This window comes from Columba livia, chromosome 3, assembly GCF_036013475.1.
Source record: "Columba livia isolate bColLiv1 breed racing homer chromosome 3, bColLiv1.pat.W.v2, whole genome shotgun sequence".
Taxonomy (NCBI): domain Eukaryota; kingdom Metazoa; phylum Chordata; class Aves; order Columbiformes; family Columbidae; genus Columba; species Columba livia.
In genome coordinates this window covers 89,283,622-89,301,122 of record NC_088604.1, presented here as the reverse complement: position 1 = coordinate 89,301,122, position 17,501 = coordinate 89,283,622, and the positions used below count along the sequence as shown (strand labels likewise).

Below are 17,501 nucleotides of genomic sequence, written 5' to 3'. Positions count from 1 at the left end.
TAATTATGACAACAACTGCTGTATAAGATTAGAAAACTGTTAGAAAAAAAGCACAAAAGGAGAAGGCATCAAGTTATAGCCAACTGTAGGTAAAGCAGAGAATATAAGTGAATTTGCAAGGCTCTGTAGGCAGCTGTTTCTTAATGCTATGCTTAGATATGACACCTTTCCTAAAGAGCAAGACACAGTGAGCAGGATGCTAAATAACACTGAGGTGAGCATCAGTTCAACAACATGTTGCAAGATAGAAAACAAACTTTTGATCATTAGAATATTTTAAATACCATATGAAGATTTGATTATTTGAATATAATGAGGAAGTGGTCAGTGGATCAATTTAGAAACTTACCTGGTGGGCATTTCCCATTTCATCATTTCCATTTTTTATTTGAGGTCAGGCTATTTGCTTATTGCAAAAAGAAAGTTTCCAAAGCCTGGTTCATTGATTTGTTTCCACCCTTCTCAGCCTGCTTCTTGCTTGCTATTTGCATGTATCTATGTGGCTGGTTTGGGCTTGTATCAGTATTTGAGCAGTAGCTGAATATCATCTGAAAGTCTGCATTCACATACGGACAATCTGTAGAAGAATAAAATAATATAGTTTTGTCACACTTTCTCATATTTCTGTTTGAGAGGTTTCTTAGTGACTGGGCTGCACATTTTCACTCAGCACAAACAACGATCGTCAGCAATATGCAAATTAGAGGCTGAAATTTGAGAATTCCTGGTGAGCAGAAGGTCTAATATTTTGAAATATTTTCTTTTGGCTTTGCTTGGGACTTTTTGTTTTATATAACTGAATGTTAAAACATTGCAAGTAATGTAGCATGTTAAATTTAATATTGCAGTGTAATATGAATGAATATTTAAGAAAATCCAGTTGTTGTAATTGAAATCACACAATTTTTTAAATTAGAAAGTTAAATACATTTGTTTTGTCTGTCTAATAAACCTATGTGTTGCATGATTTCTTTTAGATTGGACAATCTTTTCTGATGGAAAATCATTTCCAACTAGTTCTATTTACAAATCAGAAAGTAGTCCTGACTAATTCTGTATTTTATTGGGAAGAACTAGCTTAACTAGTTGTTCTTTAGAATAATTCTGTGTCATTATGCTTGCATTGACAGGTATGCTGAAGCTAAATGCCTTGGAGAAAAATTAAATAAAGTGAGAAATACAATAAGTGAGTACATTTTAGCTTCATTTTACCTTTTAGCTGATGAAATCACAGCATTCAGAGGATATTGGAAGAGATTCTAGTTTCTTTAAAAAAAAAAAAAGTAAATGCATTACTAAGATTTACAATAAGGTAAATCGTTAGCTGATGATAGCAGTAATAATTTTATGTACAATTTTGTTATTATTTCAAATACCGTAATGTAAAAACCAGCTCCCTTCCTTACTTGACAGGTTGTCTGAAATTTATCAAAAAAAGTTAATGTATTAATATTGGATTTTATGAATTTTATTTTGGGATAAAAAGATCCAAAGCTATCATTTCAAATAATAATGTTTATAGATTAAATATCGTATTTATCTATTAATTAATGTAGCTTCTGATAAAAGGAGATTTCATTGTTGAATTACCCTTCTGCACTTCATTTGTGCAGATTAATCAGAACAATTCTGAGGAGTGTCTCAGTTTTCTGGGGTTTTTTGTCATTTTTTCCCTTTAGGGTCTCAACAGCATATGCTTAGCTTCTGGTTTCAGATTTTTCAAAGCCAAAAACCACCTATAGGTACATTAAACCCCATGCTAGGTCTTGTCTGATCTTCCTAGCAGCCTTTGATATGTTCCCTGTTTGAATTCTGAGTCCTGTCGCTTCCAAGTCTGTAGCTCATTTCCTAAAAATTTGCTATCTAAGCTCTCTCAGATGCAAAACACAGTTTTGTCCTCTTCTGCTGAAGTCCTTGAAGACCAGGTCCATGTTTTTCTGTATGCACACATTCAGGTGACACAAGTCTCTTCAAGCTTCTAGATACAGGCTGTGAGGGACTAGATTTAAATGTAATCTGGCACCCAGGTCCAGTGGTGTAGACCTTGCTCTTAGTTTCTCTCTCTTTCCTCTTTGGGTGGCATCAGCACAGACATGGACAGTGAAGTCATTATCATCACTTTTTGTCTTATAAGAGCAGTTGGATTCTGGGAAAGGACAAAAAAACTCATGGAACTCCTGACAAGAACTCTGAACTTTCACCATAGTCATGATTATATTCTCTGTGGTCATGAATGGTAGCTACTGCCAAATTCCCCTCCCAATCACGTTTGGGTACACCACAAGTCCCTCAGAGATACTATGCAGTATATTTAAAGTTATGTCAGCTATGCAGAAAACCTCAGCCATGTTGGCACTGTGTTTTCAAGCCCCAGCACAAAGGATGTTTGGAAGTGACCCAGAACCAGAGGCATCAGGTGCTGAGCCCTGCTGCAGCTGTTTTCTGAACACTGGGTTATTTCTGCAGGACATGACACTTGAATCAACCTGCCTTCTTTCAGCAGGCTCATTTGTCTCCTTCAGACTGGCCAGAACATAAATGTCAGTACAGAACTTGTGCGTGGATATCAACAGATTGGCCCATGCAAGTGGAATTTTAATATCCATCTTGCAACTATGAGTCGGTCCAGTGTCCATATAAGCCCACTTAAATCCCGCCGAGCTGGCTTTTTCCCTTAGTAAACTTGGAAAAGCAGTTTAAAGTTACTGTGGAGGACAATGCATGTTATTCTCTGAGCAACAGGAAGCGTCTCCAAGGTGAATAACACCTGCAGTATTTGGGCAGTGGTGTGCACAGGTGCGCATGAGCCACCACATCAGGATACAACCTCCTTTTTTCTGCTGCCATCTTGAAGTCCACATTGTGCTCCTTTAATTCTTTCTCCTAGATTTTACTCTTTGATAAGTCCAAGACATTTTGTGGCCTAAATGAAGTAGAGCCAAAGAAAGCACTGAGTGTTAAACTTCTTTCTCTTGCTGAAGGTGAAATCCATTTTGGAGCAGGCAGACTGAACACCAGCAGTGAAGCCACACACTGGCACATCTTCCACAGTTCCGCTGCAATTTGAAGACAGGAGCCTAGCAGCTATCTTATAGCTGTTGTAAATGTCTTGGGGGGAGAACAAATGTTTGAACGGTGTGAGAAACAGTGCAAGTGGTGGGACATATGCCAGTCCTGAACGTACCTCTTGTAGTGTCATGTCGGGAAAGGACTTGTGTGATCTATAAGTTCCTTGTGATTTGCAGCAGTCTACAATGGCAGCTCTCAGAAAAAAATGTAGCACAGCAATGTAGATGTAGCCTCTCAAGACTCTGTCTCCATAGATCCCAGCAAAATCTAAAAGAAATTCTTGGTTTGGACTGAATTGCTGTGGGTTTTTCCCCAGTAAGTTGGGCAAAACTTCTGATAGCTCTAATGCAGCAGAGTATGGATTTTGCTGCAATTAAAAGCATCTGGTTTAAAATTTGGTTTTGGTTAAGTGCTAGAAGTGAAACAGAAGTATATTTGGGTCACATGAGTGATACAAAAATCTGAGTGCATATTCATATGTATATGTAACCTAAAAAACCAAACTGATCCATTGAACAAAACAATCAGCTGTATGAAAAGTTAGTAGTATTGTGCTGAACTTGACAATGATTTTATGCCTCCTATAGGAATTTATAATAGCTTGTAGTCCACATTAATATTGCAAAGCACCTTTAAGAATCAAACTAGAAATATCTCCATAGTTCTAAGACAAATTGCACAAAATTACACATTTTGGTTTTGTTTGGGTTTATAAAGTGCAGTTGCATGTAAAGTGTTCTCAAATTGAAAACTGTTTTTGTTATTCTCCCCCTTTTTTTAATTCAGTAGTAAAATGGAAAAGCAGTCATTTCATTTAGTTCATACTGTAATCCTACTGTATAAGGAAGAGATTCCATCCATGATGTATCCTTTTATAGCTATCCATGTGCTGATCTATGCAGATTGTGCAGATGTACACTACTTTGTGGATGGTTTTTGAACTTGAGAGTGATCGTATTTTACAGTCCTTCCCTCATTTCTGTCTGTGTAATTTTATACATCATGTGAAAATTAGCACTCTGGTTAATATAAGTGCTACATTTTATTCATAGATCCTTTTCTCCTATCCAGCATTCTTCTCATCATAGTTGTTAATCTACCTATTAGCACCTCTCTAAAAACTATTCAATCTTACATCCAGTAGGACACTTTCTGGCTTATTTAACTTAGTCAATGCAATTACACTAGTTTTTATAGTTTAGCAGCTTGAAACAATTTTTCAGTGAAATCTTTCTTGTAGCATACCTACTCAAAAGACCATTATAGATGCTAAGTAAGGTTACTAACCTGCCAAATTTTTACTGAAAATGTGGTAGGAGAAACAAGAGTCATCTGCAGCCTGCAACTAGATTTTAATTTACTTTTGTTGTTGTTTTAGCTTACCTTAATCAGTCCTGGCTGCCTTGTTGTGCACAATCAAGAACAGATCCCATCAATATCAGTTTCTGTTGTTTCTAAGCTACACTTAATAGTATAAAACCATGCACCACAGAGGCCCTAGTGCCCATTTCATGCAGTCTGATCATATTTTGAGATAGCAACAGAGCTGGCTGTAACTTTTATGTCATAAATAACCTTTCCTTCTGACTTTGGAAATGTGCGTGTTTTGCAGTAAAAAGTACGCGAAATACTCTAACCACTTCTCAATTACACTAACATTTCAAAAACATCAGGAAGTTGAAACTGGAAAAAGAATTTGCAGTAAGATTTTCACGGAAGGCTTTTGCTGGTGTTACTGCTTGCATAAAAAGATTAAGGAAAACAATGTCTAGATATAAGCTGCAGTTTAAGTGTAGAGTGATTACAGTATCAGGAATAACACATTGTGGCTAGCATGCCTCTTTGCTACTACACCACATATTCCTGGATTCTATCTCCTTTTGTGTTTAATAGCACTGCAGAGAATGCAGAGATTTTAAAATTATTTTTGTGGAAAATAATATGTATGTCTTAGATTTTTCATAATGCTTATTTTTCACAATTATCTCCTATTTTATTGTAGCATAAAAATTGTCTTTTTCTGGTACTGCATAAATACACCATCAAAAGGCAGGGAGATGAAGTATGGGCTCTGAACATGTAGACATGTCTGGATTGGTTTGAGTGAACTATTCAGAATTGTTTACACATGACTGGAGAACATACCCAAGGACTGGACTTTAAAAGACAGATACAGAAAAACATGAGTACAACTGGAAAAAAAATAACTGAGAGGTCAGGGAACTAACGAGAATTCACTAACCAGAGTAGGAGAAGTGAAAAGTGGGCCAGCACTGATGTACAAGTAAATTTTTGCCTTTGTAGTCCAACATTCAAAAACTTAAAAATGTGTATTTCACTAGTTTAAAATATGTATATATAGTGAAAAAACATGCTGTGTCACTGCAAGTGTTTTTGTATTGTAACAAAAACTATAGATCCTTTTGGTACAGAAAAAAGACTTAGTGAAGTAATTTGTTGCTGAAACCAAGGATTTAATTTCAGAATAGTGAAGATACAGAATTTCTTCTAGCAAAAAACCTGAGTGGTTGTTGCTAGCACATAGTGATGGGTCAACCTTGGCTGGCTGCCAGGTGCCTAACCAGCTGCTCTCTCACTCCCCATACTCAGCAGAACAGATGAAGAAAGTAAGAAGAAAATGCTCATGGGTCAAGATAAAGATGGGGACATCACTTACCAGTTACCATCAGGGGCAAAACAGACTCAAGTTGGAGAAAATTAATTTAATTTATTTCCAATTAAAACAGAGCTGAGTGGTGAGAAAAAAAAAAAAAAAAAAAAAAAGACAAAACCTCCAAAGTCAAAGCCTCTCTGTTTATCGGGCTTAGCTTTGTTTCTACGATACTGTTACCAACAAGGCAGTTTGACACCATTACCAAGAACATTCTCTGTGAAAGGATTCTGACAGTAAGGAGAAGTCTACATCTGAACAAACTGCAAAGCATTAAAGATCAAGAAAAAGGCCCAACTGCTATGACATTGATCACAGAGCAAATTAGAGTTGGGAGAATTCAAAATACTGTTTTCAGTGTAAATTAAACAGATATATTCATTCAGAATTTACTAATGAAAAAAGTTGCCTATATACAAGAATGTGCCTATATACAAGAATGTTTAAGATTAGTAAAGATTTCCAGTTCATCCCTAAAATGTCTGTCAACTTCGGGTATTTATACCACTATTAGATTTAATTTTTTCCTAAAGGAAAAAAAAAGCATACTAAATGCTATTTAGTGCCCAAAGGGAAGCAGCTGTTGTTTTTAGTCTGTCCAGAAATCAGCTAACATTATGATTGAAGCTGGGAGAGGAAGGGCAAACTCATGTGGGAGTAATAACTGTGTGAGGAAACAGGCACTCTTGGAATGGAAAAGGGTAAGTGGGTGGATTGTGTGCACATGATGCTGATGATGCAGCTATACCCACAGGAATGCTGAGATGTTGCACTGCTCTGCCTCATTTCAAGCTTTGATTTTAGTGTACAAGATCATAGGATACCAAAGCCAATTTTAATCTTCAGTGATGGCAAGTCGTACTATCGCAAAGCAAGGTTATTGAAAAGTCTTCCTTTAATTTGCTTGCAAATTATTCAAATGGTTGACCTTATGTACCACAGTTAATGGAGTGCTACACTGAAATGAAGAGGACTGGAGGAGAGTGGGGACAAGACATTGCAGTGTTCAAGGATAACATTGATTCTGATTCACTGTCTTGTACCTCACACTGCTATTTCTGTGAATGCGGAGTTAGATGTAAAACCTAATCAGACCCTAAATATTGTAAAACCTGAATTTATAATCACCTTTTTCTCTATGTACAAGACTTCGTGTATGTATACATAAAAAGTATTTTGTTATGATGACTCTACCCCCCCATGGAGATAAGCCAAGTAGCTCTACTTTTAAACTCCAAAGTAAGAATATTTTGTGCAAGGTTTTTCTTTCCATGTGCACAACTTTATGAAGGACCTGATAGCAACCTTTTTGCATTGATAAGAAATGAAATAAGAGGAAGTGATATTTCTCAGGCAGAGGTGGCCTGAGAACACTCTATTGGCTACATTGTATATCTACATGGTTTTAGCTTCACATACAGGCAATAAATTACATTGAGAAAGGAAAATAGGTCAGTTAAGAACTAGAATCCCAAGGATGATATTAGGAATGTGATGCATATTCTAGGCCATGATTATATGTACTGAAAGAACTGAGTGAAGTCATTTACCAGCAAAAAGCATTTTTAAACTTTTGTTGAAGAAGTATATGCACTTAGGAAGGGTAGAATTTTTCTGTTGAAGAAAATTTCCATGCTTTACATTGAAGCTAAATGAAATGAAACTTGTGATGATTTACTATATGAAAAGAAAATTAATCAAAATGTTGCTTTCTTAAAGATCAATAGTATTGGTAGTATTATCTATTGATTTTATATTAACATAAATGTTCTGAGTCAGAGACATTAGCTTACTGGATATTGTTTCAGCTATGAATGAAGTGAGGCTGTAATAAGGGAGAAATTACCAGGCTTTGAAATGCATTCCATTCTTCAGTGTAATATTCTGACATACTTATTCTTTTGTAGAAATAAACACTGAGACTTCATAGCTGCTGATTAGTATAATTCACTGTTCCAGTTTAATTCCAGAAAGTATCAAGTACTTACACAGACTTATATCTGATGTACGTGCTCAGTGAATTTTACTGGAAATGACTATACAGAAGAAAAATGGCAAGATTGGGTTTAAAAAGAGATTGAGAAACTCCAGGAAAGGTTACATTCCACAGGCAAATCTGGTTCAAATGAGATGCAAACAACTCATAAATAAATGAATTCAGTATGCAGATTTAATGAACAGATGACTCAGTAATATCATTCTACAGTGTTTCATTCTTCAGGTAGCTTAGTATGAATTGCTGTTCTCAGCAGAGACCTTTAAAATCCGTGGAACTTGAAATCTTGAAATTCTCACTCAAGAAAAACTGCAGCTGAGGTCAGTTTGAGTTCTGCTTGTGTAAGGATTGAAAAGCAAATTCTGAAAATATTTCCATGTTTGACTTTATTGTTTTAGTTGATAAAAAGCATCAGGTATGCTAGTAATTGTTTTAAACAAACAAATAATACCACTTGTACTATGGAATATATTGCAATATAGTCCACCGTCTCCAAAGCTGGCTCCTTGAACTGCATTCGCAGTTTCACCAAACTTTATGCCACTGAGGCTGCTCAGCTGCCTTCTGATGTTGAGAACAATCCATTGTTGTGAGCTCAGTCAGCCACTTTAGCACTGTCCTCTGTTGAAAAGCTGGTTACCTTTAAATATTTTCTCATTCCTCGTCATCAGGAATGATACAACAGGTATCACATGTGGTCTTTCAAGTGCTTTTTCTTATTTACAAGCGTTTCACCCGATGGAAGTGATGTATACTGCCCTTAGACATTACACTGAGATCTGTGTCACAAGAGGTATAACTTGAAAGAACAGCAAGATAATTTTTTATTTGCTATTTATCTTGTTCTTTGATCAGAGTCCATTCTTGATGTGGAAAGTCCCTGAGAACCAAGCATTAACATATCCATCAATGCCTGACATTAAAAAACTAAGGATTTCAGATTTCCTTCTCAGACAGAAATCCAAGCAGTACAGTGAATCTGACATGCTCAGGATATGCTGAGCGTGTGCAACTGGGCACCAGTGCAGCACAGGCTGTGCAACCCATCCAGCACATTCTATAGGTGTCAAACATCTTGCATGTGCCCAGATGACTTCTACAAAACTGGTTCCGTGTCGCTTGACCTGCATTCTGCATGTACAGCGATTTATGTGTCCAGGACTTCTGTCTGCCAGGCAGCTGGTCCCGCAGGTGGACTGCTCAGTACCTGAGAAATTCCAGATGAACAGCCAAGTCAGTGATGTAGAATAAGGTGAAACAGTAGTTTACCATGAGAAGTGGGAGATTTGGCAAGTACACATCAGTGCAGACTTGAATCTCTCTGAAACAAAAGAGATTGCCCGGCTGCTGCTTCACCACTTGTGTTCCAGCACAGGGTACATATATATATATATATATATATATATATATATATATATATATGTAAATAAAACATCAATACACTTAGTCTCCACTTATTTCTCCTCTCCTGGGAAGCTGCCTGCATGTTGCAGATGTCCTCTGCTACTTGACAGAGTTAATCTTGGTCTTAAGACATGAGAGTTTTTTCAGAAAAAGTAACACGAGTGTTATTTCTACCATATTTAATTTCGGCTGTGTAATGGTGCCGTTTACTCCCAAGAGATGTCACTTATGACTAACATAACAAAGCACATTAGCTCTGCAAAACCTGCAGCCATCTGTGAGAAAAACAGAAGAGAAAACAGGCCATGGGGACAAACAGTCCCCAGCTGTAATTTCCCAGCTGGGATGTTGTTCACTGTGGCCCAGTGCCTGGAAAGCCCAGCCTGTTTCTGATCTCCAGGTCAGTATCAAAGCAGTCTTGTAATCAAGGAGGCATGTTTATGTGTCCACCAAAAATAGCAGTAGCTGTTAAAGCTGAAGCCATTCTGTATGGCTGACACGGTCTTCAGATTCTTTCTCCTTGATTTCTTGGCCCAACTGTTTTGCAACCTAATGCTGAAAAAACATAATTCTGATGTGTGTTTGTTTTGGATAAATATCTAATAATTGTGCCATCGTGACTGCACTTTCGGAATCTATTTTTTAAATGTTACATTTTGATTTTTGGAAGCATAGAATTGGAAACACAGAAAACCAGCTGAGTTTCTGCAGATTTTATTTTCTTAACCACCTCGTCACCATCTGCAGTTTGTTCTCTGTTAGAAATATGATTTACTTTGCAGGATGCTCCATCTTATTTTTCTGTTTGGTTACAACTCCTTCCATTTTAACTTATTTCCTTCTTTCTGTGATGAAATATAGTTTATTTTCACCCTGATTCTGCTAAGGTTCTTTTTCGACTGATGCCAAATTCATTTCAGGCATGATTTCTGTGGCTCAGTTTAGCCAAGGATCTGTAGAACACAATGTAAAAATGCTGTGATCTCTCACAGCGTCTTTCATAAGATCTCCCTCAAGGTGCTGTATTGCAGAATGGATGTCATGCACAGACCTGCTATGTAGCTGCAAAATGGTAACTGGTTGCTACCATTTTGGGGCAGACTCAGCACTGTGATGAAAGTTTCCACAACAATTTTCTTGTTCTAGGAGCGGCCAGTTTGCTCATAATATAAAGCAGAGTGACAGAAAGATATTTTTCTTGCTTGCTGGCGGTCTAGTGAAAGGTTCATGTTACTGAATTTTTTGTTTCTTCACAGTATTCATGGTGAGTCAAAGTAATCAATTAACTGCCTTGTTTGTAACAGCAAATCATATTTTTGATTTACATGAGAATTTGTAAATCTTAGAATCTCAGAAGTCACTGCAATGTGAGCAGGGCTCACATTGTGTTGGAATAATGCAGTCACACTTCCTTAGTGTAATACTTAACACCCTATGATTAGGCAATTAATAATAAAGTAATACTTTTAGCTGAGTGAGGGCCCTCAGAAAACTGATAGTAATATGTACAAACAAGGAGAAAAAAACAGACAAGAACATAAACTCAATTATAACAGCCCGTAAAGCGTTACTGTGCCTTTCTGAAATCAGGAGAGACAATCCATCTTTATTACACTTACTGTAGGCAATGTAAATATTATAGGTCTAACTCTTATCTCGCTTCAGATGTATACCTGGACTGGTGCAGCTGTACCAGAGCTGTTTGTTCGGCTGCTGGATCATACTTGGGTAACTGTCGGACAAGACAAGCTCTCTGTCCTTAGTGTAGGATTTTACTTCCCTGCTCTGTTAGAGCTGAGACTGACAAGAGAACCAGGGAGCCCTAGCAGCTTTCTGGCAGCCTTTCTCCTTTTTCTGCTCCTCCTTATAAGAACATGATACCATCTTCGGTAGCATAAAATCATCTTTGCAGGAGCGCTCAGGAAAACTTTTTTTGAAGGTACAAGTTTTCTGGCTTCAGGGAGCAATGCATATGTTTATGCCAATGCTAAATATTGCCCATTGTTTCAGAGTAGCTTACATATGTTTGGTTTTACTTTTAAACAATAGGCAATGCCCCTGGGTGACAGTGCATAGGCTGAATGGGTCCTTAGAATGAAAAAACACGACTTGTCAAATGACTTATTCAGAAAAGACCAAACTGAATGAATTCATTTGAACAGCTCTGTTATGCTCCCCTGATGTGCTATTCTTAAAACAGAGGAACATTTTTAGTGTAACAGTCACTCCAGGCCTAAGATGTTAATGTTTTCTTTGGATCTGTGTTGGAATCTACATATGTAGGAAACTTTTTCATTGTCTAATTATTACAAATGATGTTCTGTTCTTTAGAAACAGAAGTACTTTCAGGGGAAAAAGTTATGCTCAGGAGGAAACCAAGTAAACACTTTTTACTTAAGGTTTTCACTAGAATGGCTAAAAGCAAATGGACCACGCTCATTTGATTTAATTAAGCTATGAACTGCCATGACTATAAACTTGGAAAACTACCTCTCAGTGACAGATTTTCTGCTTGTAGGCTGTCTACAGACTGAAAATGGATAGTCATTGCTGGATTGCTACACTGCGTTTTCTCTTTTATTAGGCTAAGTTCTTAAGTCACTCTTTTAAATTCGTGTTTTTTTAAAGAAAATACGCTAGATAATAGTTAATGCTATATTACAGTGTTTTTTCAATTGTACCGTCTTCGTACAAAAAGCTTTCCTTGATCATCAAAAAGCTTTCCTTGATCATGTCTGTCTTTAGTACTGGATGAACTGAGATGTTACGAGTGAAGAATCAAACCTTCAAATTGTAGAGGGGTACACCTTAGCTCATTCCAAGTAGTATTGTCAAAGAATGCTACCCCTTTCAGGAGCACAGAAATAGAAAATGGTTTTTCATAGGATTTTATGGTTCATTTACACATCTGGACAGCATTCATACAGACTTGCAAAGTAGGCATGCATACTTACATTCACTAAACTACAATAGCTGTTTTTTTCTAATCAAACTAGTTCCCAAATCTTGTAGGACTACTGATGTAGTGATGATTCACAGCTGGTTGTGAATATCACCAAGAGGGGTGCAATCAATGAAGCATAGCTGTAGTATGAAGATGTCCTCATGCACTTCAGTTAAGGCTGTCAGAAGACGTCTGTCCAGAGCTGATGACATCATTATACCACGTACATAGAAACAGGTTGTGCTTTAATTTGATGAGCAATTCAGGAAGTCGAATTAGGCTAATCCACAACAGTAAATATACACCCTATCTTTACAGGAAGCTATTTCAGATTTTACTGGATGCTTATATGCCTCTGACATTCAAAAAACCTTTTCTCAAAAGCTTGGTATATATAGCACAAGTAAGTGAACATTAAAAACATAAGTGATAATGCTCATTCTCACTCTGATCTTGTTTCTATCACCCTGAAACCTTGACATACCCTCAAAACATGGTAGCATATCTAAGCAGCTCCAGTGCCATAATTTAATAATAATAATAATAATAATAATAATAATAATAATAATAATAATAATAATAATAATAATAATAATAATAATAATTCCATGTCTAATCTATCAGATCCCTAAAATCAGTCTCTGTCTCATCTGACGAGAAGACACACAGCAATATGAGCTCAATTCCAAGGCCATTTCTTGAGTAAGATAACAAAATTTTAAAAGGTTGTGAAACTGAAGTACATAGTGAAGCCTGGAACTCTATATTTAATTTTCTCTTGGGCAGCCCTGGCCAGAAAAAATATCACAAAGTGAAGCTGGACATCAACTTGTTGCATAGAAATTACAAAGCCATAAAGGCAGTATTATTACAGAATATAACCGTCTCCATCTTACACCTGGATGTGTTCATTCTGTTCAAAATATAAAATGAGTCCAATGTATTAGTACCAGAAAACTTGTTGGGGATAAAATTCTTTGTCTTTGACATTGCCTGTTTGCGCTTTAAGACCCTTCATTTGTTTTTTAAGCTTCTTAAATTTGGACATAAAAAAAAAAAAAAAAAAAAGCGAGGAGCTGTATATAAAGCTGTTCTTCTGGTTTTATTTTCCTTATTCTTTCTCTTCCATTAATTTCTCAGAAATAATCAAGAGATAAGCTGCATTTAGCCATATGAGCATCCAGAATACCAAATTCACAGATTATGATTCCTTATCCATATGGCATTGCTTTTCAGCTGTGCTTTTAAGGACAGCTTAATATTTAATTCATGAACAAGTAGATGTGATAAACAACAGAGCAACAGTTTCCAGATGTGCATCATTTCTGTGTCTTTTCTAGTATATGAAAAGAAGATAGATGCACAGAATATTTGTTAACTTTGGACAACACCTAAAATAACACTCTGACATCTAAGGTACAGCTTACATGAAATTTAGGCATGTTAATTCAGGGAAGCTAGCTAGGAAAAACAAAACAAAACAAAACAAAAAACAACCCACACCCTGTTCGGTTTAATTCCTGAAATGTAACAGACTGCCTTTGCACACAGAAGCACTACTTTATTGACTGAGCTGCCTATGTCCTACCTGTTGAGAATCAAGAAGTGTGTCCTTCTGCAGAAGTCTCTTGGTGTGCGCTTCCCACTAAACATCCATGCTTGGCTAAAACTGCCTGGGTGGCTTTGAGTTCAACTTGAAAAAAAACAACTGGGTAGTGACAGCCAAACTTGGGATGATAGACTAAAGGTCTGAGCATTTGTTTCTGAATTCAGAAAACATCCAGGTTCTGAGTTCTATTTTCAAGGAGATGTTGAACTGCAGTCCCTTAGTGCTTTAGATACCCAATGCTGTGTACATGACCTGTTAGGAATTTATGAGCACTTACCACTTCCCATACTCTGCTTTCTACAGAAAGGAGTCCTGTGCCTTTGGGTGAACAGGAGCTGTGGTACATGCTAGCATTTCCCTCATTTAGATGAATGAGACCATGGGGAACACCTCATGCAGCCAACGATAGTCTGTATTTAGAGGAAGAGTGAGTTTCAGAATGCTGTCATCAGAAAAATAAATTCCATTTCTGTACAGTTTTGCCGTACAGCCCTTTCTTCTGTGCCAGCCAGAAGGTATGAAAGGCTATTAGAGAAAGAAATGTGTGATAAAGGGTGCTTGTGGAAATGCTGGCTAAACAATGAACAGTTACAGGAATGCCCATCAATCAGAAAGTAGAAGTAATCATCTTGTGAGAAAAATAAGGGTGATGTAATGTGGCCAGAAATAATGCGAACATGTAGGAAATCGGGAGGAGAGTTAATATAGAGGTTAGAAATAAATGCATAGACTTGGAGACAGTGTTTAGAGGACTCCATATTGAGTGGCTCAAGGAATTATCATTGAAGTCAAACACAGTGTCATCCTATCGCAATGTGTGACAGAGACTGCTGTCTCATAAGATTTGTCTATAAATTAGATCATGCTTGAAGGTATTAAAACTGTCGAAAAAAACTGTGATTGTCTCAGCTGAGTATGGCAAGGAAGATGCTCTCATCAGATATTTTAAACAGTGATCTCAAAATGTGTGGTAGCCCAGATCACAGTAAAATGTATGCATTTCAATCTGTGATATTTAAACTACGAAGAATGAGAGTATGTTGGGAAAACTGTGTATTTCCAAATGTGTTTGTTCATGTGCTGAATGGATTTCGTGACCAAGTCAGGATTGTGCTTTCAATTCTGAATTTGTCATCTTTCCTGGAGCCTCTGAATGATGCATTCTACTAAATACTATTAACTACATTGCTCCCAATGGTCTGGCCCATCTTTTTGCTGGCAGTCACTGCCTCCAATCCTTTCTTCCCAGCACAGTTAGCAAAAGAGAGTGCTTACTAGATGATACTGTCACCAGCTTAAATTGCCAGTATGCATGTAGTGAAATGTCAAACTGTGCTGGAGAAACCAGAACGCAGGTAGGCATTTGCTTCTGCCCACTCCACTGTGGGGACAGTAACCTTTGACAGCAAACCTTCTGAAGGAGGGAGGAGAGAGGGAAAAAGAGAAAGGAGATCCAGTAAAATCTTAAACTACTGCAGATGTTTCTTCAGTGAACGAAAGGCAGAAATCTGTTGCAGCAGATTATACTTTACAATATTGTCATTAATAGATTTTTAATGCTGATTAATAGATTTTTTAATGCTGCTCATATTTTGAAAAACGTGTATGCTATAGTCATGAGGCTCCAAGTGCTGCAATTATAATTTTTCTTTCCTAATGTCTCTGAGGGCTTTCTGAAAGTTAGAACTTTTTAGGTTACATGAGACTTTGGCCAACCATGTGTCTCATAATAGAGCATTTGCATCAGAAATAGTGTTGAGCCAGATTACTAGTGCAGACTACTTTGCCCCTGCCTGTTGTCCTAATAGAGCTGAGTGGCATGTTTTTGCCATCAGAGAAGGGCAAAGGTTGCAAAGAAGAGAATTTCCCCAAAATTTCTCTGGGTCAGAGAAAAGATGAAGAGTTTGTCTGCTTTTAGTGCTTTTAGTAGGATTTTGAGTAGAACAGAATATATTTTTTTGTTCCATGACTTTTCTTGTCAGAGACTTTTTTCATAGGTTGTGTTCTCACACATTTTCAGCACCAGATTTTCAAAAGTATCCAACACATTTGCTAAGATTTCCAATTACTATCTCTGTTTGAGTATTCTTCATTTGAGAAATTACTCCATTCAAATCTCTCCATTTAGGTTCAATGTCTCCTACTTTCAGAAATCCTTTGAAATCTGTTACAATTCTGGCCTCAAGCCCAATTAAAAATATATCTCTACAAGGCTCATGAAAGTTATATGAATACCTTCCCCTTTCTCTAAAAGCCTATCTCAGTGATATTTGCTGAGTATACAGCTTTAATTTGTGCTCATTCAATAGGACTCCTTATCTGACTCAAGTGAATGCGTGCTACTTTACGAATCAAATTTAATAGATCCAGAGTCTTGAGTAGGTATTCATAGCTGGATTGATAGCTGGGTACAACTGTGTGTGTAGGGGCATTGCATTACAAACAATAACCCTGCATATTTTCTGTCCTGGTTTAACCCCAGCCAGAAACTAAGCACCACACAGCCACTCACTCATTCCCCCTAGGTGGCATGGAGGAGAGAATTGGAAGGGTAACACTGAGAAAACTCGCGGGTTGAGATAAAAACAGTTTAATAGGTAAACCAAAAGCTGCCTGCACAAACAAAGCAAAATAAGGATTTCATTAACTTGTTTCCATGGGCAGGCAGGTGTCCAGCCATCCTGAGGAAAATAGGGCTCCATCACACCTACTGGTGACTTGGAAAGACAAATGCCATCACTCTAAGCATCTTCCTTCTTCAGCAAACTATTAAAAGATAACAAGAGATGAGAGGTTATTGATCAAGGTTACCAGCCTGTCAATTATGAAGTCAGAAGAAACCCTGCATCAAGCAAGAGGTCTGTCTACATTAAGAACAACAAATATTCTCAAAGGGAGGGAGTTAAGGTTGTGTGTGTACTCTTTGTTTGTTTAGTGTTTTTATCCTTTAAGTTAGCAGTCTTTGAAACCTTATAATAGTATTATATGGAAGGTCTGACAAAACATAAGAAAATATTTAAAACATGTAACGTGGATTCCAGCAAAACCAAAACACTTTTAAAAATCAATATTTTTTTAAATCATTACATGCTCATTTTTGTATTGCCCTGAAGCATATGCAGTATTGTCAAGGCATTCATAGTCTGTAATAAATTGGAATATAATTTCAGCTCCTTGAAACAGCCCACAGGAACACAAAAACAAGAAGTTAAAGGACAGCCATACTATTCAGATTACGGATTCTGTAATGTTTAGTCAGCACATAGGATACTTCCCTCTGCTTTATATCAGTCTGAATTAGACACCTCTACTGGGTTTTGTCTTCTCTATTTCCCTCCTTGCTTTTGTCTCCCGTCACAAAACTGAAGTTCTGTGTTACCAGTTCATCTCTTTTCCATACCTCAGGATGGTACATGTGTCCAGAAACACAGGCCAAAACCAACAGATTTATCACAGCCTTAATGACAGCTGGCTGCATGCTGAGTGAATTCTTAAATTCCCCAAAACTACTTTTTTGCCAAAACATGTGGAGTTGCAGCATTCAACATTTTATTGGGACTGTTATCTCCAAATGAAGAATGACTCCACTGGAAAAAATTATTTGTTATCAGCTACAGACTATTTTTAGCTTCTTGTTTGGTGAAACTTTAGAAAACATAATTAGCCATATGTTGAGAGAAGTTTGCCAAGTCTTAAATTCAATTTTTGCAAACCACATTTAAGCATTACCTTGTCTACAACTTTACACTGTTGGAATCAGAAAGCATGAGGGATTTTTAACAGAATGTGATTCTTCATATTTCTTTGA

The 17,501-nt window shown here is 37.0% G+C and overlaps 2 protein-coding genes across 8 annotated transcripts in view; one reads left to right on the top strand and one right to left on the bottom strand.

The window, feature by feature from the left end:
• Positions 1 to 17,501, top strand: part of KIF6 (kinesin family member 6) — a 148,652-nt gene that overhangs the window by 99,719 nt on the left and 31,432 nt on the right. For all 7 annotated transcript variants that reach the window (XR_010471542.1, XR_010471545.1, XR_010471543.1 and 4 more), the window contains exon 15: positions 1,131 to 1,186. Coding sequence is in view for 3 of the 7 variants with exons in the window: in XM_065058147.1 (XP_064914219.1) it covers positions 1,131 to 1,186 (56 nt within the window). In the remaining 4 variants the exon portion in view is untranslated. The remainder of the gene's footprint in view (positions 1 to 1,130; positions 1,187 to 17,501) is intronic.
• Positions 1,971 to 9,965, bottom strand: LOC135578934 (adenylosuccinate lyase-like). The gene is given in 4 exon segments (XM_065055302.1): positions 1,971 to 2,356; positions 2,359 to 2,447; positions 2,449 to 2,682; positions 9,916 to 9,965. Coding segments are annotated over 4 exon segments (759 nt in total).